The 27,578-nt window shown below is 45.5% G+C and overlaps 1 protein-coding gene across 1 annotated transcript in view; it reads left to right on the forward strand.

The window, feature by feature from the left end:
* unc5cb (unc-5 netrin receptor Cb) overlaps window positions 1–27,578 on the forward strand; it is a 195,301-nt gene that overhangs the window by 106,732 nt on the left and 60,991 nt on the right. The window contains exons 4-5 of the mRNA XM_066651109.1: window positions 2,419–2,522; window positions 25,762–25,942. Coding sequence (XP_066507206.1) covers window positions 2,419–2,522; window positions 25,762–25,942 — 285 coding nt within the window. The remainder of the gene's footprint in view (window positions 1–2,418; window positions 2,523–25,761; window positions 25,943–27,578) is intronic.

Consider the following 27,578-nt stretch of genomic DNA (forward strand, 5'->3'; position numbering starts at 1 on the left):
GGGGCACGTGGTGGTGTGGTGCATGCAGAGTGAAAAAAAATCTCTATTCCAGCAGGTGTAGCCCATTCAGAAAGCAAGCTGTGGACAGATTTATAAGCGCCTGAGAGGAAAAGGGCACAGGAACGTAAATATTGGATCCCTCCTTGTCATGAGGAATAATCAACCTCTAATGACATTGCAGAATGCATTGCATTGGGGCTTTTATTCTGGTTTTCATCTTGTTTTGTGGACTCGTAGCGCTGCTTAATGATGATGTAAAACTAAGATGTCTTGCCCAAGGACTTGTATCGTCCGGTTCAGGGGTACCCACGGTTATTAGGCTTGAGATCTACCTTTTGCAGGGGACAGATCATTATGAACGGGGGTGGTTAGGGGGGCAGCAATGTCATTTTTTCTTTCTTTATTTGGTTTAATTTAATTGGTTTCTTTGGACCTATTATCAAGCCAGGTTCAGGCATCATCAGTGAGTGTGGACTGATATTTGGACTTAATTATTTTCATGTGGGAAAGGGCTAATTCACAATATGTAAATGAAGAGCGAATGACCAAAGTGGTGTGTCTGCCCATGCCTGTATCCGACCTTGAATTAACCCACAGTGATATCCACAATACCAGACCCACTGCAGCTTGCCTTTTTGTGCAGGTGTGCTCAAGTAGGATCAGTTTCACCTAGGATACATCAATATGGAATAATCAATGCCTGATAACATGGAATATGAGGGTGGAATATTATTGGATTTGTAGCATTCTACAACAGTTAATAAAAGAAATAAATAAATAAACACATCTACGTTTCAGTAAGTGTTAGGTCATTATAGGTTATAACCACTACGCTATACCATCTGCAACTGCAAGTGCTTTTTTTGGAGGGGTCAGGGTCGAGTAAGATCCCTCATTATTATGAGGATTGATCAACATGGGATGATATGGACTATGCCCAGTAAAGGTTAGGAGTCTTGCCCAAGGACTGCTACTGGTGTAGTATGGTGTGTCCAACCTGGCTCAGGAACTGTTCCCTTATCTACTATATGGAAAGCAGGGTCAAGGTCACCTGGATCAATTCTAGACTCGGTGAAACACCAGTTTCTCTTTTTTAGGAAAGAAGAGATGCAATAATCTAATGATAGAGCTCACAAATGACTGACACCACTTTCATATTCACGCTGCCAGAATGCTGAAAATTGTTGGACTGAAATATGTGGAGAGTGAGGATAACTGATTTGTGCCAGACCTTTTGGATCCTGTTGGATGATGATGGTGGTCACAGTCAGATTCCACTCCACTTGGTTTCACTGTGAAACTGTGATGAGTTCAGGAAGGTTGTTATTGAAGCGCAGGGTATCAGTCAGTACTTGAATAAAAAAGTCTTAAATAAGATGGAATGAATTTTCCACCCACTCGTACAAAGTTTCTTCTGAAATTAAGGGTGTTATTAGGGAGTTTGTCCCCCTTTGCAGCCGTAACGGCCTCTAATCTTCAAAGCAGGTTTTACGGTAGACCTTGAAACTCCATTGTGAAGATTTGATTGCATCGAGCCAGGTACTGTGATGTTGGATGAATAGTCCTAGATCACAAAAGCCACTCCACAAAAGCTCACCTCTAAGGAGGTGAATGGTGCTACATCACTGTAGAGAATGCAGATAGAAGAAACCTCAGCCCACGATAGTAGAGTAACTAATTCTAAATTTAAAATGACCTCATTTTTCTACTGTCTCTTTTGTCAGTTCCACTGACCATGTAGATCCACTTTGTTCTTGATGTCAGAAGACAGACAGTACTCATCTGTTGCTGCACAGTTTGCATTAGATATATTGTAGTTCAAAGGTCTTCAAATCCAGACCTTGAATCCAGGTTCCAGGCTGGGATTTCAAAATGGCACCTGACTGGCCAGGCATAGCATCACATTTGTTGATTATCTTAGAATCTGGATTCAAACCTGGATTCAAAGTCTGGAATTGCAGACCTCTTTTCTAGTTTGTCAGTGAACACAGGATGTGGTGTGTAGGCTAGTTTTGGTTGGCCAACTATCTTATTCCAGCTGAGACATTGAAGTGCTTTAAAAACTCCTACAGCATTTGCTGTGTCTGATCCACCTTTACCACGTTAAGCACATTACTGACACCACCACCACCACCACACCAATGTCAGGGCTGAGACTCATCCACCACCTAACTAAGGTGATAAAATGCTGTCCAATCACTCCCTCCACCCTCACTTTCCTGTCTGTCATAGGACATCAAACCAGTGACCTTCCGGTCCCAAACTTGCTTCTCTGAACATAAGGCCACAGCTGCCCCTGACCTGTGATGATCCTGTGGGGTTTCTGAGCATGAAAGTAAAGGCTAAAAACAGGCTAACGAAATTCGCACATCCAGCCGTACTACAGTCTGTAATTGGGTTGCATTGCTTCCTTCACAGATCTCAGGAAAACGTTCGACCAGGAGCCTCTTGGGAAGGAAGTGTCTCTGGAACAAGAAGTACTTCTTCAGTGCCGTCCACCTGAAGGCATACCTGCTGCAGAGGTACGTCATGATGACCTCACACACACACACACACACACACACACACAATGCTCGTGACATGCTGAGCAACCCCGCAGCACTCACCGCTGATGAATTTTCTATCGAATTAGAGATTAGCTTTTGTTAGCAGGGCAGAAGCCAAGCCAAACTCCATGTTAGCTGATGTGCAGATAACTAAATCACTACAACCTAAATGTCAGACTTTGTTTGGAAACATTTGCCTCAGCGGCCACCTGTTAATCTGTATTTAGCTGAACGGGACATATTGATTCGGACATCGATTGTACCTGCAGTGGACTGTCAAGACAAAGTCGGCCTAACTACACTAGAAAGTTCCAGCAAGGCCCGCTTAATAGATGAGGGCATTTAGAGACTGTTCTTTAGATACATGTATATAATTCTTCCCGAAGTTTTCTGGCTTCTTTTCATGGACAAAGAATACGGCCACAGGAAAGGCAAATAGAAAGAGAGGTAGGGAGCATCTTTGCCATGGTGAAGGAATGCAGTTCAAAAGCTTGGAGAGCAACCCTGTCAGCTTGGTATTGTGTTCCCTCTCTAAGTAACAATTTGTGGAATAAGAAATCCATGCGCCTACCGCCCTGGGGGCAGGCTTAGCTTTAACCGAGCGGACAGCTTTGCGAGGCGGCTTCAGGGCGCTGATTTTTTTTTTTTCACCCTCCTTGTAATCATCTTAACATATGTTAAGAGCTGTCACCATTAACTTTATCCCATCTATCATCCTTCACACCAATATCTTTTAAATAACAACAGGTAAAATGCCAAAAAAAAAGGAGTTAGAAATAATGACCCCACGTGAATGTTGCCAGAGGAATATAAGGCTATATCTTGCGTTAAGGCTCGTTACTTGCTTGATTTATCCTACCCCCCTCTAAAAAAAAAAGAGGAGAAGAAGCAGAACACAAAATCCCTAACAACAAAGTCTTTAATGGAGAGTATAGCAGGCTCCAGGCATACTTCTGAAAAAAAGATATTCCCGAATAGTTTGAACATTTGGCGCACCACAGATAAGGGGGCTCTTTCAAGCCCTGCTGCTAGTTTTCAAATGTAGGCTTGGATATTTCCCGCAGCCTGGCCCGTCTTCAAATGCTTTCCGAAAGCGTGCGGAATGGTCACTTGGCTTGCGGTTGCTGCAGGAAAAATTTGGATCCCTTTTCTTGTCTTTTTTTTTCCCCACAGTCGGGCGAATAACACACATATGCTTGAGTGAGGAAATGAAACCTATCGTGTCTTTATTGACTGGACGTAACGCTGAGTCAGACGTGACTCATTTGAAATCCAAACCTATACTGACCACTTTAGTCCCTGCAGAGCCTATTGATCCAGTACTATTCTCCAGACTTAACTCCAGTGGTGGAGTTACTTAACTACAGTTTCAATGGAGTTGTACTTTCTTGAGTATTTACAATTCGTTCCACATTTACCTCTGTTCAGTTATGATCAGTGACTAGATACATTTACCTGATTGAAACAGGAGGGTTCTTTCAGAAACGTCATTCGATGTAAACCTGTGCCAATCTGTTGTGTTGATCACTAGCCAGATTTGGTGGATAATAAGTAAGAATAGTTTTACTGTTGCTGTCCAGAGTCCAGAAGCAACCCCCTAATCACTGTCCACAGTGCAGGGACACGCTCTGGACAGGGTGCCAGTCCATGACAGAGGGGGAGGAAACCCTCACAGACACTGAGAGAACACACTTTCATTAAGGACCCTGAGGATGTGGAACTTTCTGGCAGTGGCACTCCCTGCTGCACCAGACACTTTTCAATGAATTGGTCCTTCTTCCTGAGGAAAGGGACTTCTTTTCACTCCATTTGATTTACGTCAATCACTTTTTTTTTCCACACTTTTTAAAATGTATTTGTTTATTTATTTTCCAATTTCTATTTCAATCTGTTCCATTGGTTTAGCACCTGCAGTGTTTGCTGTTAATCACACCTCTTGGTGTGGATATCTACGGCTTATTTTAGACCAATTTAAATAATTAATTAATTAATTAGTAGTAAAGACAATTGAGGCCAAACTTCAGGTTCCGTTCCTGTCCTTCAGGTTCTATACTGGACTGCAGTTCTATAGGGAACGCAGCACTGTTCGTCAGGATCACCACACAGCAGGTAGCCTGTTGTTTTGTTGGGGGATCATTCACAGGACTGCAGTAATACTGACATGTTTCTGATGTGCACTTGTACAAGTGGATCAGAAACAGCAGTGTGGCTGGAGTTAGTGTCCACCTTATGTCACACTTACTTTGTAGATGTAAAGTCAGAGACAGTAGTTCATCTGTTGCTGTACAGTAGGGGTGGGCGATATGGCCCTAAATTAATATCACAATATTGCAGGTTATTTTGGTGATAATGATTTTAGCGTAATTACCCCAACTTCCGGCCACTTTAATTACAATATTGGAAATCTTAGCTAACTGTAAATAAATAGAAGTACTTTACTCACTCAAATCAACATTTTTCAGGAGTCAAATATGTGTAGATTAATGTCCAAGACTTGTTTGACTTTGACAGTGTATATGTTTTTATATAAAGACACTTTTGTTTAAGTAGGTGCCAATACTGCTAAGATTACTAGCGCCCCCTAACTTCGGCCACCTCCCCTGCTTATGACAGTCAAACGAGACCATTACTACCACATTCAGTGGTTTTGAGAGGTTCATAATGAGATTGTTTGTCCTGTATTGGTATCCGTACTCTACATGTAAGGATTACAAATGGCGGTATATTTTCCCCTCAGAGAAAATGAAGCTAACCGCTAAGCTAACTTTTACACTGAGGGAAATATCAGGAAATATGGTTTAGATATGTGATTTCTTGCAAGACTGATGTTTAAATGCCCTACTAGGGCTTGATCTTATGTTTTATTGTTTTACCCACTGCGATTGGCGAAGAGAGAGAACGGAAATGCACCATATATGGCAGTGGCCGGAATTAGTGTCGGAAACAGGAGGAATACTGAATACTGGTAATAAGGCAAACACTAAAAAAAACATTTTTATTAATTTCAAGAACACACTATTGCAACAAAATAAAGTTTTTGGTTGTACCCTTAAAAACTCTAGTAGCACTGCTGTGTCTGATCCACTCCATCAGTGTCACCGAGGCACTGGGAATGATCCACTACCTAAGTAATAGTCCTACCTACACTGTAGTGATCCTAACCATTAGAGACCAGGGTAAAAGAGGTCTAAGAGAATATACAGAGTAGCAGATGGACTACAGTCTGTAATTGTAGAACTACAAAGTGCTCCTCTATGGTCAGTGGAGCAGAGTGTGGAAAGCAGGAGCTGGCTTTATCGCTATTCCTGATTGATATATAAAGCTTAGAGATGGGAAATCTAGTCTAACACAGCAAATTAAACCGAGAGTTAAATTAACAACTGCTTTATGCAAATCACTTCTGCACATTCCCATGTCCGTTCCCATTCCAGCGAATTAGCTTTTTTTTCTGCCAGCTGAATTTCGCTGGTGGCTTTAGGCCACTGTACTCAATCAGAGGGACTTCTCCAGCGCTGATAGATGTCAGGAGCGCGAGTGAAGCGGGCTGCCTTTGATTTAGCTCCGTAAAGGCTCTCAGCTCACCTGGAAATGACCAGTTAAGTGTCTGGAGCTCTGTAGCCTCCACCACAGGTGAAAGTGCTGACTGACGAAAGTGGCTCACAATCAGCAGAGAGCTAGTCCCTTCTGATTCTGCTGAGTGGAGAGGCACCTGGAGCACAGCTTCCAAAAATATTGCTTGAGGATATTAAGTGTGTGTCCAGACTTCGTTGGTTTACAATAAACCCTGGTTCATTTGCTGTGCTAGCTCGGTTCATTAGGACAAGTGTAAACACTGGGGTTGGGATCTTGGTGCAATTGATTAAGCCGACCAATACCTGTTCCACAAGCTGGACACAGTCCAGTCCACTTTCAAATGAACCTCTTGCCCCCACCACTGAGCCCTACCCCACCGTTTTGCCTAGGGGCAGGGTGTCTCAGGGCCAGGGTGTCTCAATTATAAGTGTACAGTGAAGCTCCCTTAGACTCTTGATGAAATATACCATATGCTTTTGAAATTCTGTCAAGGAATCCCACACTGAACGGCTTGTTTGTTGATTGTGGATAGTGGGGAGATTCTGCCAAAGGGGTTATAGAAATTTATAGTGAATTCATTCCCCGCCAGGAAAGTCTGTGATGGCTTTTCCTTTTGTTTGTTTGCACCAGCATCGGGAACGCTGCGGCTTATTGTTGCATGAGCTCATGCACACCTGCCTGATATCTCTCTCTCTCTCTCTCTCTCTCGCTCGCTCGCTCGCTCTCCCTCTTTCCTGCTCTCTGTTACATTTATGGAGAGGCCAGATCCAGGCAGAAGGGCCGTAATGAGGAGTATAGCAAGTGGGGAATGAAATTACACGGATCAGGCAATGCAATAAGGACTCTTTCTCTCTTCGGCGGAGTAAACAGGAGGCCTCAGGGGCTGGTGAGCGAGAGAGAGAGAGAGAGAGAAAGAGAGACAGCACTAGACAGGCGTCCTTCTCCTTTCACACAACCTGCACACACACACACACATACCAGGCTTCCCCATAATGACATTTTGCGCTTTTTCACAAGGCTTCAAGTACCCGACCAGCCTGCCAGGCAATTACATCTGGCCCGAGAACGTGGGAGTCGGGAGTGTGCATCAGGAAAAAGTAAATATTAAATAAATAAAACGAGAAGGAAAAAACAAGACAACACAATTCGATTTATTCCCCCTGGCCGTTCATTAATGAGATTGGCAGAAGCGTCCGTGTAGTTGCTGAGAGGTCGTCAGCAGTGGCGAGGGAGGCGGGAGTGGAAGGTTTTGCAAGGAGGGTGGGTGTGGCAGGAGGAGCAGCATGGGAGTGGTTTAGTGGCATTTTTAAAACAAGGTCCATGTCATAATCTATCAGAACCTCTACAGATTTCAGTGATTTCAGCTACAGAGTTGACTCAGTTGTGCAAAACAGAGCTTGGAAACCCTCTACAGAATAGCAGGGAATGTACTGGGATCTGCACATGGACCCAAGGTCATCATGCTCAATGCTAAGCATAGGTAAGGGGCAGTGCTCACTCAGGTTTAGTGTGACTTGACGATTAGTCGGTAGGATTTTGCGCCAGTAAACCACCCCCTGAGGAAGAGTTTGCTGGTCACGTACGCCTGCTGCCCTCTAGCCTTGAGAGGGTGCCAGCTTTGGCGGGTATGGACATAAGTCCAGAGGCTACTACGGACCCAGCAGGACCCTCAGGACACCAGGGTAATCGGCAGGCTGAGTTAAGAGATGTTTTTAGCTGTGGAAAGCAGACAAGCGCCAGACCACCAGACCAGACCCTGCTCACCTCAGCTCTACGTTTGCAGAAATGATCCAGAGCTCGCTGTTGGAATCCTTTTATGAGTGAAAACACAGCTGCTGGATAAAGTTAACCCTGCAAACTTTGGGAAAGCTCAAGCCAAGCACTGATTAAGAGGATTCAGCATGTGCTAAATAGCAGTTGCTAAACTTTGTTTTAAAGGGCACCTCAATCAAAATGTCAACATTTCTTCATAATTCAATCATTCAGGGATAAACAAAGCTATTCACAGTGATGTGATATGGTAGAGATACTCACAGACTCACATCGTGTCCTGACTGCAATGATGTGTGCGAGCAACAGGGCAGAGCTCACAGTATTAAATTAGAGCTCACATGCTCTTATTGTCTTTGCACAGCAGTAATTGAAGTTTAGACTCTGTGTTTAACCCATCAGAGGCAGTGAAGACATTCTCTAGTGATAATGGGCCAGTGAACACACACAAGCCACTTCAGTAACTGGGGAACAGTTAGGGTATTTCGGCAGTAGATGTTGATGGAGGGGAATCACGGTGTGTCGCAGTCACACAACTCCAGGGACCTGAGGTTGTGGGTTCGAGTCCTGCTTCGGGTGACTGTCTGTGAGGAGTGTGGTGTGTTCTCCCTGTGTCTGCGTGGGTTACCGCCGGGTGACTGTCTGTGAGGAGTGTGGTGTGTTCTCCCTGTGTCTGCGTGGGTTACCGCCAGGTGACTGTCTGTGAGGAGTGTGGTGTGTTCTCCCTGTGTCTGCGTGGGTTACCGCCGGGTGACTGTCTGTGAGGAGTGTGGTGTGTTCTCCCTGTGTCTGAGTGGGTTTCCTCCGGGTGACTGTCTGTGAGGAGTGTGGTGTGTTCTCCCTGTGTCTGAGTGGGTTTCCTCCGGGTGACTGTCTGTGAGGAGTGTGGTGTGTTCTCCCTGTGTCTGCGTGGGTTTCCTCCTGGTGACTATCTGTGAGGAGTGTGTGTCTGCTCAGGGTGCTCCGGTTTCCTCCCACGGTGTAAAAACAGGTGGATTGGCGACTAAAAATTGTCCATAGGTGTGAGTTAATGTATGTATGTGTGTGTGTGTGTGTGTTGCCCTGGGAAGGACTACACTGTCTGTGCCTGCCTTGTGCCCAGTGATTCAGGGTAGGCTTCAGACCCATAACATTATGAGTCTAATACTAAAAGAGTGGGAGAATGTTTGGATTTTAAGACCAATTAGAAAACAGCTTGAGACTTCACCTACAATGAGTGAGTATCCAGGATACACACTTTTACAGAGTGGCAAAGCTTCAGAAATAGAATCAGTGTGCCTGTCAGAAACGGTGCGTTGCCTCGCACGCTGACACTTCTGGCCAGCTGTATTGATTGTAACCGGAGCGTTGTGTGTGTTTTTTTTTTACATTGTCGCTCGTTTGTATTGCTTGCAGTTAGGAAATGGTGTCAGATATTTTTTACATTGGTGATAATATAAAGAGGAGGGTTGGGTGATATGGAGATGCCGTACAGCCGTTTAATTTACTGTATTATTGATTTTGGTGAAATGTGTTTATTTATTAGTGATTAAAAAATAAATTAATGAATGAGGGTAAGGCATTAGATGCTGCATCTTCCGAATGTTAAAGTGAATTAAAACACAATGCGCTTATGTCACAGTTTTTCCCAAACATTAAACTCTTCAGAGCGGCATGGTGTCACAGTCACATGGCCCCAGGGACCTGGCTGTGACGGTCTGTGAGGTCTGTTTGGTGTGTTTTCCCTGTATCTGTGTGGGTTTCCTCCCACGGTCCAAAAACACACATTGGTAGGTGTATTGGTGACTCAAAAGTGTCCGTAGGTGTGAGTGTGTGAGTGTGTGTCACCCTGCGAAGGACTGGCGCCCCCTCCAGAGTGTGTTCCCGCCCTGCGCCCAGTGATTCTGGGTCGGCTCCGGACCCACTGCAGCCCTGAACTAGATAAGCGCTTACAGACTGAAGAATGAATGAATAAAAGAATAAACTCTTCAGACATCTGGATCCTATCAGCACCACTGTAAGTCATTCACAGAACTTTTCTGTGGAGCGGCACATTTCAGATCAAACCACGCTGACTTCTCTGGATTTGTTTATGTCTTACTGATTGAATTATGTGGAAAATTTGAAAAAATTAGAGCTCGGAGTTGAAGGGGTATCTCTTTTCAATTCTCCCTGTTTTCCACCACCCTTTTGTCCGTCTCCCTTTGCCGGCCGTCACGAGCGTTTTCCTTGTCTGAGTTCCACAAATCGCCCCGGAGAGAAAACAGATGGGTTGTGGCTGCGGTTGCATATGCATTTACAGAAGTATGTGATGATCACTGGTGGTGGAGGGGGTGCGGGGGGTGGGAGTCAGGCAGAGCTTTCTCCCAGCAGCAGATGGAAGTCAAGGGAGAAAGACGAGACACGCTAGTTGAGCTTGAAGGGGAAAAAACACGGTTCTCATTTGATCCGAAGGGTTACAGGGAAGAGAAAAAAAGAACCCAATCTGATTAGACTGGGATTAAGGTCTAAAGCAATCGACCATTGTACTCCTGGGTTGCTCATAGGTCGCAAGCCTTTGTGCGAGTTCTCAGCCACTTATAAATATCACAGGAAAATAACAACACAACCTCGACTAGAGTAGTGTATAGTGCACACCTTTTTGTTTTGCTCAAGGGAGCCCTAATTCCCCTCCCCCACTTTTTGTGTAAGCAGAGGGATTATTGACATTTTACAGCAAATGAATCCCCTGAAAATGGAGTATGATCATAATTACAAACATCATAATCTGAGCTTACCCAGCGTAGCGTCCCCTTTTTGCATTATGAGTTTGGATCGTGTCGTCCTCCGCAATCTCCCCGGCCAACGACTGGGATTATGTAATGACAAAGGGACAGGGGAACGTCACTCGGATGTAATCAAAAACGTGTACTCCCCTATGAGTGTGGCGCATTATGGTAATGGCCTTCTGTGACAAGCCGGCCATTGTTTGTGTTTGGGAATGTCACCTGTGGATGAGGCGAACCTCCCGCGCTTCGAATGCAAATGTTTGCCGAGTTGTTTGTCTCTGAAACGATGCTTATGAAATGTGCCGTTTTGTAACCTGAATGTGCTCTGAATGTGCCTGCAGCCTGGTACCAGAGCAATCAGATCCTTCATTCCCTGCCTGTTGCTCTGGAGGCACATAACCACCCGGGCCAATTGGACGACATGAAAAGCCACAACTCTACCCACTCAGAACTTCAATAAACTCCTATTCCAGGAAGTGGCACTAACCACTGCCCTTCACTCAGGAGACTAGAGTTCATTTCAGAGCTAAGGCAGGAACAGCAGCAACAGGCTACACCAATGAGGAGTCATTGCCCTGCCTTTCCCTGCGTTTGCCTACCACCATAAGATCTCCCTTTGGAAAAAGAGCCAGTGCCCTAGCTGTAAACTTCACTGCCTCTAGATGTGTCCCAGGTAGGAACTGAGTTATGCCATTTGGGATACCAATTGCCCCCTCAACCTTTCATGACCCTTCTGCTTCTGTCTTGACAGGCACAATCCTTGCTGCGTTTTTTTGACCCTTCTCCAACCCAGAGCAAGACCCAAGCTGGTGGAACCATCTTATCTGATGCAGCACTTCCAAACCCATACTAGAAAAACAAGCTGCAGACATTTATCTTGGCGCTCTCCCCCTGCACATTATGAACGGGGCTTGGGCTCAAGAGCGCTGAAATACTGGGTCTGTGGTTTCATTCCTTTTTTTTTCCCCACCCATCTCTTTTTTTTAGAATAGCACAGCAGTTGGGTCACTGTGATGAATCATGCACTGTGAATACATTACAGCCGTTCATTCAGACTCGGGTTTTGTTGTTTTAACTATGTTTCCATTCCCATGCAGTTTTAATGGGCCACAAGAAACGAGCCAGGGAACTGTAAAAGGCTGCATGGTTGTTGTTGTTATTATTATTTGTTTGTTCACTCCCAACTTCTAGTCATTTTTCCTCCCCATGATCCTCTATGATCCATGCTGCTGTTTGGCAAAGTTATAGTAAGGGATAGAGGGGTCAAGGCAAGGATATGAGGACTTGGCAACCCTTTGAGGAGCCTCCTCATTCATTCCCCCTCTCCATGAACTCTTTTATGGGTTCTAAAAGAGCTGGAACACAAGTGAACGACAGCTCACTAGTTTCTTCAGTCCCCACCCCCCCTGTTTGTGACCCCCTTTTTCAAGTGCTGCATTTTGGCAAGCCCATAAAATGGACTTAAATCTGGCCTCTGAAAGAAGGCTGTATTTCTGTTCCTCTTTCCCTTTTCTCCCAGCTCTTACAGACACTTGTCAGAGCCCTTAGATAAAGATAGGGTTCAGAGGTGATGGCATGCCGGCGCGCTGGCAAAGCCGTTGTCATGGCAGCGGTGTTTTGATTCAGGCAGTTGCTGGGCAAGCCGGGGTCCTGCCGAGCGCTGCTGGCTAGAGAGGCACTGGCACACTGCAGGGTAGAGACCTGACCCATTTTCCAGAGCCTAGGAGATGCTGGAGGAACTTTCAAATCCTCCCCAGTGCCTCAGTATGATACCAGTTGCCAAGTTTAACATATTCATGCACTTTCTCCTTAATGTATGAATTTCTGAATCCTTGGAAAAGGATTTGATGCGAAAAAAAATCCAGTCACATTCTGTGGAAAAATAAGTGCAGGACAGGATGGACTGAGGTTGATTATATTCTTATAACGGGGCATGGTTGTGATTTTCAAATGATCATAAATCGAGTGCCATTTTGTGATAGAATAGAAATCCAATTTAGGATTGAGAGGGAGGGTGGGGGCAAACTTGCTTTCTCCAAAACATCACTGACAGCAGCCCTGTGGGGCCTGTATGGGTTCAGCATGGACTAGCTTGGTTCAAGGCATAAGCTCTGGGTGGTTTGGTACATGGGCTATTAATGGGACCCATGCTGGCTGCCTATATCAAAAATGGAGCCCATATAGACCCATAGTAGGCTGCACAGCCAAGATGTCCAATACTAACCCTGGCAGATATCTATATGTGTTTCCAACACTTAAGCCATAGACATGTGACAGATATGATTCCAAGCCAACTGCCCCTAATGCAACTCTGCTTGAATGCAAACTGCCTAGATCTGTCACATCAGCCGGCAGATGCTTGTATAACCTAGCACTATAAGCAGACCAATATTAGCTACCTACCCAGAGCTAGGCTACTTGTGCTCTCCAGGGCTTCTGGCCTTGAACAGCAGAGAAAGCACCTGGATTGAAGTTTCTTGATGAATCATCTCCTGATGAAGGGTATTCTCTTCTGTTGGTATAGCATAGGCTATGTTTATCTGAACAGACTGACTGCATGGTCACTGCTATTTTTAAGGTGGCACCACACATCCCAAGTTCAGGAAATACCTTAATTGCAGCTCTTCCTCTGCTATTGGAATCTTTTGGATTACAGAGAAGTGGATGTGGTTGTGGATAACAGCTGTCATGCCATTGTAATTTTCTGTACTGGTGTACGTCTGTCACGTTAAGCAGAGCGTAGGTTCAGTGAAGTAATGGATTCTTTGGGTTATTCCACGTTGATGCTCATTCCAGGAGACACATGTGATGAGTGAGTGAGGTTTACAAAAGACAGACAGAGGTAGAGAGAGAGAGAGGTGTTTGTCTCACAGCTTCGACCACATCTAGCCCCATTATAATGAAGTACACTGCTGTGCGCTTAATGTAATTTAACGTCAATTGTTCAATTATGACTGTTTAGCGCTTTTATCTTGTTATCTGCAGCTTTGTTTTTGTTGCACTTTGCTGCAGTGCAAGTCTAAGGGGAGTCGTTTTTGCTGAATTAGTGCATTCATTGTAAATGATTTGCAATATTAATGAGGCCGCAAACAAACCCCCCGTTTTTTTTTCCCAGGAATTGCACGGTGCCGAATCAAGTGGAGCATTCTGATTTCAACTCCAACAGTTTCACATCCGAGGCAGACTTCCTAAGTCTTTTTTTGCCTTCCCGTCTTCCTCCACTCTGAGTGGGAGTTGTTGTTGTTGTTCGCCAGGAGTTGCACTGAAACTAGGGGTGAGGGTATAAAGTGCACGCTGAAGTGCGCACTCCACTGCTCCGGTCACACCGGCTCCTCCATGTGCGGAGGCAGGATTTCGGTAGAAGTGAACTGAGAAGGAAGTGTGTGAGTGTATGTGTGTGTTCATTAGCAGACGCCTCAAGGCTACAGCTTGAAATGTTTGTCCAAACCCAACACAACCTGACTGTTCCTTTTAGATTCAAGCAGGTTTAGATACTTTTGCAAACTCTGGTTAAGCTTGGTTTCTGTTTCATTGTCAAATTTAGGCCCGTGGATTTGTTACAGTGGAATAAATAATTTCATAATTATGGACCGGCGGTGTGGAAGCATCTCCAAGGGTTCCTTGAGCTCCTTGGGTTTTGTTTGGTGTGTTTTCCCTGTGTCTGTGTGGGTTTCTTCCAGGTGCTCTGGTTGTCAGTGTGTGCTGACCGTGAACAATTGTGGTGCTCAGATTCATGGAGCTATATTTAGGTTGGGTTTATAAATTCAGGCCTCTCTCAACCTGTACCAAGGGAGAGAACACAAGATTCTGCACCAGAGCCAAGCCTCCTATTGGCTGCTTAGATCAACGGCTGGACGGATGTCAGCGAGTTCCCTGGACGCCAGTTATTGCCGAGCCGTGGCAGAGTTCTGGCTCATTCTAATGGATCCGACCTTTGCTCCTCCACTAGAAAAGCAGACAGTCCCAGCTGAGACATGAAGAAGCCGAGACATAGTGAGTAACTAGCTCCTGTAATCGTGGCAGGTTTGGACACCCTTCCTCCAACCTTTTCTGTAAACCTGCTTCACACTCGTTCATCGTAGTTGCTCTTTTGCAGGAAACGCTCGGCAGTTTGATCTGTTTTTCTCAGCGAGGCAAGGCCAACACAAACTCATTCAGTGTCACAGCGGCAGATATCCATCGTGCAAATAATATTGTGCACTCCGGCACATTCCGAGTATTCCGTATTAATATTTATGCACATTGATTTGGCCCACATTTCCATATTTCTGCTCCCGACAGATGCCAAGCATATACTTCTCCGCTTTGATTGAATCCTTCATAACTTCTTTTTTATTCCCCTCTTCCTTTCCTTCTTTTATTTGCCTTCAGATTAGATCTCTCGTGGTAAATGATAGGAATAATAAACTGGGGAAACACTCGGTCCAACAGGGAGAGGTTTGGTTGGGGAAATACTGCTGATGTGGCAGAGGGGCCAAAATTGCAATCCTCTGAAATCACAGCTTGGGCCGCAAGTGCCAGGAAAGCCGCCTCAGTCTTTTAAGTCCCCTCCTGCTGTTCCCATCTCCTCCTTCTCGCCATCCATTTTCTCCCTCTCTGTTTGCCACGGCTCTGAATTTGGACTTGGTGCTGTTTGAGCGTTGGGTAAAGTGGAGAGCACTGCTGACCGTATCATTACTGTGTTATCCAGAGTCCGGCTTCTACCCTGTGGTATGTGGTATGGCTCTCATGGAACGGCGCTTCTCAGTCCTGCTCCTGGAGTTTGGCCGGCCTCCATTTTATGGTGTTCCTTCTTTGTTGTGCTTGATCCAGCTGAACAGCAAAGTGATACATGAAAGAAAGCCCACTTTGAGTATGGTCCCCTAGTATCAGCCTAGTTACATCGCTGTGTGATGTTTACACCAGTCAACCACGATTTTAAAATGACCTCCTTTGTCCATTTTATCAGCTCTACTGACCATATATGTGCACTGTGTTGTTCGGCCAACACGACAATGCTGTCTGGATATGGCTATTGCTTGGACACCACCACCATCACCCAAAGAACTGGCCTGCCTGCTCTGGGTGAATAAAACCACAAGGTGAAAGGCGGCTAAGACAGTAAGCAGAGCAAGAGACGGACTACAGTCTGTAATTGTAGAGCTACAAAGTGCTCCTTTATGGTGTGAAGAGCTGATGAAATGGACAGTGAGTGCAGAAACAAGGAGGTCATTATAATATTATGGCTAATTGATGCATTCTGCACTAGAACAGCTGTCAAAATTCTCCTAGTAATTCTATAATTACATATGGTCATTGAAGAATGTGCCTTACAGCAGTATGCAACCGATGGCAGCACATAGGCATTGAAAATGTTGTCATGGTAACAGCGTCACCAGTGAAAATGGGTCAATTTCAAAGGACAGCCTTAGCAGTTTCGACTGTTTGAGGTGGGGAAAAAAGTCTGGGTTTCAAAGGCAGTGATCATTGTGTGTCTCGTTTGTTTCACATGGGTGTGTTTTTGTTGTTGTACCCTTTCAAATATTGCTCCAGAAGTTGGTCATTTTACCTGTCAGTCAAATGGCCCCTTTCTGTCCAAGAAGACATCGAAGTTGCAAACTTGGATACGGCAGGACCAGGCTCGGGAGCCACTGTCATGGACGCGTTCGATCGCGAGTCCAGTCAGTTCTCTGCCAAGTCGAGCAGAACAGCAGAGTGACAGCTCCGTGACACGTTAGCGACAGGCGTGGCTACTCTCTGAAGAACAGGATGGTGGAAAGAAATGGCAGAAAAGGTGGAAATGAGAAGTGGGGGCTGGTGGGATAAAAAGCAGACGAGAGGCATGCGAGGTGGGGCTGCCTCAGCACACCTCAGCAGTCTGCTCGACCTTCAGTGTTAATTAGGACATCTGTGCACGGGCCATCCAGAGAGGGCTTATGGCTTCTCCTCTGTCTCTTTCCCCAACAGCCAGCCTAGAGAGAGCGCCTCTCATGCCCAGCTCTAACAACACCTATTAATCACCTCTCTCGCTCTCCCACTCACAGTCTCACAATGTGTGTGTGTGTGTGTGTGAGAGAGGGAGAGAGTTTTTCATCCTACTGTGTCCTGGCATTCATAGACCAACTGTGGGCTCTGCCTGTCTGATTACACCCAAGCACATTTTCTCAGATTGCTTAACCTTCGCAGGAAAGTAGGACCCCGTTTACATGGACGTCTTTTCTGCCCTTCCTCTTCTGGCTGTCCATGACACTGCTGCTGAAGAGCAATTTCTCAACCAGGTAAACACACCACGCCACGTTAGGGAATGTCAGGAGTCGTCTTTAACAACCCTACCTTCCATTCTGAAGAACGTGGTTGGGTTCAGTGGCCAGGTAAGCACCCCACGCCACATCAAGAGATGCCAGGAATGGTCTCCAAGGATACTTACTGAGTGTGAGTAACCCCCCAGGCCTCTGTTCAGACGTACATGGGGTGATTCGCGAACAGATAATAAATATCCTTGGACAAGACTCCTAACGTTTCTTAATATAGAACGTCCTCTGCATAGGAACTGATTCTCCACAGATCTATGGATTTATTTTTTTATTTTCCTTGGTTTCATCCTGATTTCGTTGTGCCCGGATTGTTTTGATTTTCCTTGGGCTGTCCCTGTAAACCGTGTTCAACTTCTGTGAATTATTCAGAAAAGAAGCAGGAGAAATGGGGTTGAAATTATGGTGCGTTGTTGAGCCCGCGGAGCGTTTGCATTCATCGCCCCCCCCCCCCCCCCCCTCCCTCAGTCTTCACATCTGAACAATATGGAGTCGATTAAAGCTGGAGCAGATTGGAGCAGAAACATTTTCATTTCGCTGCGTTGTTTTTTGGTGAGGCCCTTTCATCTTAAAAGCATGGCTGGATCTTACCACCCCATTACACCCAAAATCACAGGCCGGCGAGATTGCTGTTGTGTTATTTGATGTACTTTTCCCAGCCATAAGTCAAACCCTGGAGGAGACTTTGCTATGGTCTGTTTCATGGCCCTCATGGAGGAGGGAGGGAGGGAAGGAGACTGACGGCCTGGGCCTGGAGGCTAAGCACAGTCAGGGTGTTGGGCTGGTGGGAGTGGGGGGGGGCTTATTGCTAGATCTTCCCTGCAGGCTCCCTTCCTGTTCTGATCAGCCTAAAGATTATTTAAATGCCCCTGCCATTTAAAGCAATTGCAGAGCTTCATTAGATATTAATGTCGGTTTGCCTTCGTCTGCGAGATGCACTCAATCACACGGCGACTGCTGACTGTCACATGGCACACACACACACACACACCCAGCTGCTCCAAAGGAACTGATGTCAGCCTCCCTCAATGCAACCAGAATCTAATCACTGGCTTCTGATGTTTCTCATTCTTTGAGTAATGGCCATTTGTTTTCATTTCCTGCGTAAATATTAGGCTACGACTGCTGCCCTCTGTCCTGCAGGTTTTGGAAGCACAACAGGCAAGACGTGCAATCCTCCATCCGACTCTGTTTACAATGTGACCTCTCTCTCGTTCTCTATTCTCCATGCTTTTGCAGGAGGGTAAAAATTCCACTTTTTTATGACAGCTGACATGTGGCAATTTCCTCTCCATTAATGACAAGAAATGTGCCAATTACGGCTATGAATGTCTCGGTGACAATCAGGCAGTAACGAGTGCAGAGCATCGTCTATGTGGGAGGGAAAGGGGGGGGGGGGGGAGAGAAAGTGAGAAGTAAAAAGAACGAGGGCATAATAAAACATGATAGAAAAGAATAGACACTTTTCTTCACACACATCAGTGCATAGCAGAGGGGATATTGGCACTTGTGTTTGTGTGTGTGTGTGTGTGTGTGTGTGTGTGTGTGTGTGTGCGGACATGAATACACATGGGTGTGTTGCTATGTGAGAAAGTTGACATGTAAATGTTACAATTTCCATGTTCCCTCCACAAAGGCAGGTCCAGTCTTCCCATGGTTTTCCACCACGTCATGGCACCTGTTCATAGCTCACTCGCTCCACTAATATTAGCTCAGACCACTCAAGTTCTGCCGAAAAAAAAACAAAACAAAACATGGCTCTTGCTGGATTTTGTTCATCGGCCACCGATACAAGAAAATCTTGACCCTCTTCAGAAGACCACCTCGTAATTTTACAATTATAATTTAATGATCAATACTCTACCTTGGAAATGTATAGCTTTTGCGAGTTTGTGCAGGATGTCTGCATTTTGATTTGATTGAGTCTCTCCGGCCAATCAGCATTCTGCAACGTTTCCACGTCATGGTATACTCCCTATTGGCTCACTTGGAACCACTAATGAAGTTCCTGCTTCTCGGTACCAGGTGCTAGGTTCGTCTAATGGAACAGCAAAAAAAGCAGAGTAGAGTTGAGTGGCGTAAATACACTCTCAAAAATAAAGGTACGTTAGAGGTACATTATTAGTCACTAAAGGTACAAACAGTGTAAATTTATATTTTAAGGTACAACAGTGTTTAAAAATCCAGTTGTTTTCCTAGAAGATACACTACAGTCTCTTCTCCAGAAGGAAAGGTGAATATTTTTATTAGTATAATAATAGAATAAGGGCAGCACGGTGGAGCAGCAGGTTAGTGTCGCAGTCACACAGCTGCAGGGACCTGGAGGTTGTGGGTCGAGTCCCGCTCCGGGTAACTGTCTGTGAGGAGTGTGGTGTGTTCTCCCTGTGTCTGCGTGGGTTTCCTCCGGGTGACTGTCTGTGAGGAGTGTGGTGTGTTCTCACTGTGTCTGCGTGGGTTTCCTCCGAGTGACTGTCTGTGAGGAGTGTGGTATGTTCTCCCTGTGTCTGCGTGGGTTTCCTCCGGGTGACTGTCTGTGAGGAGTGTGGTGTGTTCTCCCTGTGTCTGCGTGGGTTTCCTCTGGGTGCTCCGGTTTCTTCCCACAGACCCAAAACACATGTTGGTAGGTGGATTGGCTTAGACATGTCTGTAGGTGTGAGTGAATGTGTGAGTGTGTGTCACCCTGCAAAGGACTGGCGCCCCCTCCAGGGTGTATTCCTGCCTTGCGCCCAGTGATTCCAGGTAGGCTCTGGACTCAGTATTGATAGCATCAGCATGTAACAAGAGTCCTGTTCTGACTCCTTAATGACTTCCACAGTGATATTCAAAAGAATAATCTCTACGACAAAACGTATGTTCCGAGTTGTTTTGTGCACCACACGACAATATAGTGGCCATTTCCGGAAAGCCACTTTAGACCCAGAATTCCTAACGTGGGCATAATGTGACAACAGTGGTCTGTGAGAACTGCTTTCTGCAAATACGTGTCATTTACCTGCCGCTGTGACGTCTCCTATTAGCAGAGAGGAGAAATAGAGAAAGACAGATAGAAAATGAAGTCAGATTTATTGCACGCAGGCAAAGTGAGGCGTATGACAGTCTAATACTCACCGTACTCTGGAGAGAAGCTGTCGGTTCCCTCGTCTTTCCGCAGACTCTGCGAAGGAGGAGATAATGTATCAGCGGGCCTCCTCCCTCCATCCCTTTCACACATGCCAAAAAGTGCTTCTTTCCTTCTCTTTCTTTAATGAAGCACCCCTACTCTACAGCACTTGACTTTTAACCTCAGGCCCTGGGTTATGAGGTGTTTAGGTCTCGACACACCTGAGTGGCTTAAGGAAGCCTTCACCAGGGCAGCTGGGTAGTGTGCTCGCTCTGTTTCTGAGAGCGTACCTGTCTATAGCCTTGTGTTTTGGAACCTCTCATCTCTGAATGAACCTCGAGAAGGGAAACAACTGTAAGGAACCCAATATGGGCTTGGCTCGGGTTTCTGCCGGCTGCTGGACGTCCCGCCCCCTTGCTCAGGTTCTTGTGGCCCCCTTGATCTCACCGTTAAGTCCATCACTTCTTGTTAGTGGCGGCTGATTTGTGCTTGGCACCCGGCAAATTTTGAGCGTATGTGCTTAAAGTGTGTGTGTGTGTGTGTGTGTGTGTGTGGGCTGGGGAGGGGTGGGTGATATCTCTGAACTTTGAGTTGATGCCAGACTTGCTGCTCCACTGGGAGCAGCAGCAAAAAATAACAGGATCACCAACCCAGCAGGGGAATGTCTGCTCCAATCAACAGCCTTGAATCACCCAGCTACGATAAGCAGGGATACACACACACACACACACACACAGGTACACAAATGCCACAGAAACCCACACACACTCTAAAGTCCCCACACGCACCTGCACTCAGATGCATTTCAATTCTTTATTTAGGTCCGTATGCTTAAACAAACACACATTTCTAAGACCTAAATATTCCGGTGTTTAGATGCAACCTTGCACAACGCCCACACGCATCCTCGCATAAACACGTGTTTGAGCATGCCAGCAGCTGCGAAGCTCACACACACACACACACGTGCAGCCCTTACCTAGCCGGACTATTTGTTGTTGGTCTGTTTGCTTTCGAAAATTGAGTGATGCATATAATCACTTCAGCCTGCCTCGTGCCTGCTGGATTTGTGTGTAATCCTCATTGATTTTACTTTCTTTCTTTTTCCCGACTGCCCCCGCTCCGCAGTGCCATTATGTTGATTGCGCTGTAGTACTGTGAGGTTTGATGTTGCATTAATATAAAGCCAGGTCAGCGCATACGCGTCCACTTTGAACTAAACCCAAGAACCGAACGGTGGCCGATGCGATGATGTGTTAACACTGGGATGTGTTATGGGCGTCGTCTGTAGCTGTGGACACTTGAAAGGACTGTGGTTAACAACAACAACAGGCCGATGTAGGAGTGATATAAACATTCATTCCCTTTTCCACAAGTTTTAATTAAAGGACTGTGGCGTGCTGTGGTCCAAATACCACGAGGATCAAACACCACGGCAGTGTTCTCCCCCTGTGTGAACAGCCCTGTTGAGAATGACTGGTTTCAGCACCTGTCCCTTTAAATGATAAAGAGTCGCTCGCTGTTCTCCCTGACCCCAAGTGCACAGCAGTGAGGAGCGAAGGGCACTTTATTGCGTATGTTTTGCTCGTCTTTATGCTCTAACACTGGGATGAGGGGACGGGACAATTCTATGTTGGTGCCTTAGCACCATATTTTCCCACAGCAACACGGCTGGGTGGTCTTGTTTCTCTGTGTGTGGGTTGGTAGGCTCTGTATTCCCAAATTGATGTCCAAATACACTGAACATGTGATGTATCCACATATTTATAAGTGTAAGCTACATGGCTATACCCCCTGGGTCCACCTTAAGGATGAGTCGTGTGGATGAGTTGTTATCGAGAACTAATCCTTCAGCATCAGCATGACCCCTATGACTGAATGCAAACATATTCTCTCAGGAATGTTCTAACATCTGAGGAGACCAATAGCCCCTATTACTCCCCATCATTTCAGTGGAATGGGTGGCTGCTCAAATCTCGGAAAACCTTTGGCCTCGTATAAAGCAACACCGAATCTGTGCTTGGGCACATTATCATGCCCTAACGCCTCTGAGTCTGCACGGTCAGTAAATGCGGAGCCCTGAGAGCCTTACGCAGCAATGGAGGACCCTGTAGGGCATGGTGTCCAGTTCGCTATCAAGGGAATTCAGGACTGAGTATGATATTTTAGATTACAACAGGGTCACATGACCTACTGAGTGACCAGGCTTCTCCATCGGAAAGCCCTTCAGAACACACCCAGCTAACCGCGGACCACACACACACACACACACACACACACATGGCTTTATTAAATATTTATAAACAATAATGGGAAGCCATAAAATTGAAAATTGCAGATCATATGCAGTAGTTTGCTCTTATCATAAGCCGATCCCTTTAATGACTGTAGGAAGCCATCAAGCGGAATGGTATTTTTAGTGTCTGGCTGAATCCAGCAAGGCCAGCACTAAGCCAGAAGAGACAGACAGCTGCTGGTGGACGCGTGCCGCACCCATTGTCTTTCCACGCGAATAGTACAGCGTCTTAAAAGCCGACTCACCGCTGTCGACTCAGCGTTTCTTCCCGTTCAATCACGCATTTAATCTTGCCTTGCCTTCCCTCTTCCCTGCACTGTTTACTCAAACATCAGCGCTATTCCCAGAAGGAGGGTTAGCATGAGTCCTTTCTAGTTTTGTCCATCTCAGTTAGGGCGACCGTATTTTGATTTTCAAGAAAGAGGACGCTTGGGGCAAGACTTGGGGCTCGGGGGGGGGGGGGGTTCATAAATGTGCAACTATATTGTTGAAACTTAGCACTTAAAAATATGCTAAATAACAAATAAGAGGATATTATTCATTTCGATTCAAATACTCAATAAACCACAATATAATTAAACAAACTATAAAATTAATTTAGCTTGTCACTTCCTGGCAGTTCATTATTACAGAAAGCCTGTTATTTTCTGCTCATACCAAACTACAAAACTGAAGCACTGTACTGAAATTATAGCAACTAGTTTACACCAGAAAACTCCTGATCATGACAGAAACCTACATGCACCCACACAGACACAGGGAGAACACACCACACTCCTCACAGACAGTCACCCGGAGGAAACCCACGCAGACACAGAGAGAACACACCACACTCCTCACAGACAGTCACCCGGAGGAAACCCACACAGACACATGGAGAACACACCAAACTCCTCACAGACAGTCACCCGGAGGAAACCCACACAGACACATGGAGAACACACCACACTCCTCACAGACAGTCACCCGGAGGAAACCCACGCAGACACAGGGAGAACACACAACACTCCTCACAGACAGTCACCCGGAGGCAACCCACGCAGACACAGGGAGAACACACAACACTCCTCACAGACAGTCACCCGGAGGCAACCCACACAGACACAGGGAGAACACACAACACTCCTCACAGACAGTCACCCGGAGGAAACCCACGCAGACACAGGGAGAACACACCACACTCCTCACAGACAGTCACCCGGAGGCAACCCACCCAGACACAGGGAGAACACACAACACTCCTCACAGACAGTCACCCGGAGGAAACCCACGCAGACACAGGGAGAACACACCACACTCCTCACAGACAGTCACCCGGAGGCAACCCACGCAGACACAGGGAGAACACACAACACTCCTCACAGACAGTCACCCTGAGGAAACCCACGCAGACACAGGGAGAACACACCACACTCCTCACAGACAGTCGCCCAGAGCAGGAATCGAACCCACAACCTCCAGGCCCCTGGAGCTTTTATTCAAAGCAAGCATCACATTTATGTAGAAATACTTTCATTTCATATAAAGGTCTGACTGATAAAAGGGTGCTGTATATAATATAATTAACTCACTGCCTCGTTCCTCACTCTCTCTGTTCTGGCTTTAATAATCTGAAGATTTCACCTGTTTTTGTGTAATGTTAAAGTTAAACAAAAGCTGTGCAGTCAGTAACTGTCTGATAAGTCCGGTGTTATAGGGACAGAGGACATGGTTTTCAGTTTTGTAAAATATAAAGCATAAAAGCTTATGGGTCACGGAAACTCCTTCACAAAGAAAGAAAAGGCATGATGATGAATGAGCAATTACCTTAACATCTTTAAACTTAAAACACTGTAAAATTGAACCCAACTCGGCTGAAAACCACACGGAATGGTATTTAAGCCATGTGAAGTGTGTCCCAGTTCAGTCCTCGATTCTCCAAACCCTAGAACCCTTCAGTGATGTCATCAGACATTGTCTAAGTGCACACTTCAAGGAACAATGTAGGGCTTAGGGCAAGAATTGACAGCGATTTAAGTCTTAAAAAAAAAAAGGACATGTTCGGTGAAAAGAGGACGTATGTTCGCCCACTATTTCTGACCTTTTTTTCTGTTCCACTTTTATTTCCATTTTATTTTCCTGACAAGAATCCAGCTTTGAGCTTAGTGTGGGACATTTGTAGTGCTAAGCATGTTTGTTCTCCTCTGTGTTGTCTTTGGAAAATCCTTGAGACATAGAGTGGAGCTAAAATGTCCCGCAGAAGCCCCGGCGTTGTGTTTTTGAGGTGTTTACGCTGGTTTTATAAGTCTGTAAAAACATTCTTATTAAACTGTCAGCACGCTGTGACGACCTTGCTCGGCTGAATCGCAATACCCCCCCCCCACACCCCCCCCGATTCCTCCCCACTTTCTCTGCCTCGTTCCTTCAAAAATAAAAATGCATTGTACTGTCTGAAAGCTTTTACAGTTCCCCACCACCCTCAGCTCTCTAAAGCACAGTGCTGTTGAGAGCCAGCCGTGACCTGTAATAGTCCATCCACAGTTTGCACCCCACTCTGCCTCTCCTTTTAAACACCTCAGACATCTGGACCCTCAGACGTATGTTAGCAGCCTGCCAAAAATCTCTAACCATCTCTAGATGCGCACAGCGGCAACTGCTGCGGTATCGACTGACCACAGTCTGTGACTCTGCCTCCCCTGAGCCGAGCAGGAAGAAATCAGGCTGATTTATGGTCAAATAAAGCGTCCAAACAGTTACACCTTCTCCAGATATGACCCCAGGTCCAATATATCGGCATCATTGGGAAATAGGAAACTCATAAGGAGAGGTCACGGAGGCCTGGAGCTCCAAGAATAACAGCGTATTTCTTTCTCAGTGTGTCTGACAGAGCCGAACGACTTTGTTCTGGGAGAACATGATAGGTATTGACCATTTATGGAACGTCGCAGACATAAACACAGCCGGCGTTATTCTGCTTTATTGAAATGTGAGCGGGAAGCATGAGGAGTGCCTTTAACCATTTTCCTTTGATTTACGGCAGATTGGCTTAATGTGATATGCTGGTAGTATACAAGAGGACACTCTCTCGCCCGTAATCAGGGGTCTCCATAAGGATTTAGTCCCCATCTTGCTGCAGTAATGGCCTCTCCTCTTGTAAGAAGGCTTTACACTAGGTCAGTTACGGATGGTAGATGATTAGTTCTGGATCACAAAGGCCATTCCAACTTGTCCCGAAGGCACTGGATGAATCACTCCAGAGAATGGAGGTCCAGTACTCCACAGCCCAGTGCTGGAGGGCTTCATACCCCTTGTGATCCAGAACTAATCATCCAGCATCAGTATCTGACCTCGCTCAAAGAGTAAGAGCTGTTACATCATTGCACATATGTCCATTGTGTCCGTTTCCTATCAGCAGCAGCTAGCTATGACTAAGAACCTTATGGTCATTTGATGTTTGCAGGTGGAGTGGCTAAAGAATGAAGAAATCATTGACCCTGCAGATGACCGCAACTTCTACATCACCATCGACCACAACCTGATCATCAAACAGGCTCGGCTATCCGACACCGCCAACTACACCTGCGTCGCCAAGAACATCGTGGCCAAGAGGAGAAGTACCACCGCTACGGTCATAGTCTACGGTAATGTTGACCATTCATGCACTTCATGTTTCCATAACACTGGGGTTAGGTATTTATATTATTGGTTTTATGGAACCAAATGAATTATTTCCACAGGTGTGAGTGTGTGAGTGAGTACCATGCAATGATTTTGCCCCGTGTCCTGGGTGTGTTCCTACTTTGCGCCTTATGAGTCCAGGTAGGCTCCGGACCCACAGTGTCCCTGATCAGGATGAAGCAGTTACAGAAAACGAATGAAGGAATGTCTCAAGCTCAGTTGTGGGAGTGGTTTTCAGTGTGTGTAAATACTGGATTACGCTAGTTAGCCAATAGGAAAGCTAATGAGGCATTCTATTTACGCCCTATGCCCTAGTTTATCATTGTTAGCTCATCCCCTGTTAGCATTGTTAGCAATACCAGTTGATAACTGTGCATTATGTGATATTTTATGCATTCGAACTCCATGGATACACTTCCACATACACTCTCAGAAAAGCTGTCAATGCGGTGGTATTATAATTGTAGGTTTTAAAGTTGATTTAATATGCAGATTTCATCTTCAGGACTCCAGGAACTCCTGTTTTGTTTTTGTTTTTACACAGTTCCATAATCTCCTTCTGGATAAGAGTATGTAATGCACCTTTAGGGAACACAACTCGACTTTAAAACCACTGTTGTACCTTTTAATGATGTATTTACACCATTTGTACCTTTAGCGACCTGTACCGTACCCTTTTTCTGTAAGTAGGGCTAGACAATACGACCAAAATTTATAATATTTTACATTTATGCATTTACATTTATGCATTTGGCAGACGCTTTTATCCAAAGCGACTTACAAAAGAGGAGCTAACATTCGAACTACAGCACAAATTATACAAAATACCTTACATTAAGTGCAATATGCCAGGAAGTAATTAGTGCATTAAAGAAAGACATTCAGTGCAAAAGATACTCTCGGAAGAGCTGGGTTTTCAATGATTTCTTGAATGCAGAGAGGGTTTCTGTTGCTCTGATAGTGCTTGGAAGCTCGTTCCACCAGCGTGGATCACGGTATATTTCTTAATTTGGGACGATACAATATAATTCTGATATTGATATGGACTGTATTATATCCAATGAAAAACATCACCATCAAGAATAAACCTATTGGCTTTGTAAATATTAATGTTTTAAACTGAGTGTGGCGAACTGACGACAGTGCCCTGTAATGACTGTCAGTTAGTGACAGATGTTGTAAATTACATATATTGAAATATTAAAAAAATGTGTTTAATAATCATGTCATTGTTATTGAAACATTTTATATCGCAATAAATATTGATATTGAATTATTGTCCAGCTGTGTACAGCTGACTTAATGAGACACAGATGGATAAAAGCACTAATAAATTGTATACGACTACTGCTTTTCACACTGCTGATGTGTGGGCAGCCATCTTGTATTCTGAACTCGTAGATGGTGAGGGCCTCCTGACTTTCCGAGTGGGAAATCTGACCTATGGGGCACTGCAGTTGAGATTTCATACTGGGAATTTGGGAATTCTAGTTCATTTCTGAGCTTCTTCATTAGCGATCTACTGTGAGTAAATATACCCAAGTCCAGCAACTGAAAGACAAGTAACGTCTAGAATTTCTAAAGATCCCAGGCCCGATC

Source organism: Hoplias malabaricus, chromosome 18 (assembly GCF_029633855.1).
Source record: "Hoplias malabaricus isolate fHopMal1 chromosome 18, fHopMal1.hap1, whole genome shotgun sequence".
Classification (NCBI taxonomy): domain Eukaryota; kingdom Metazoa; phylum Chordata; class Actinopteri; order Characiformes; family Erythrinidae; genus Hoplias; species Hoplias malabaricus.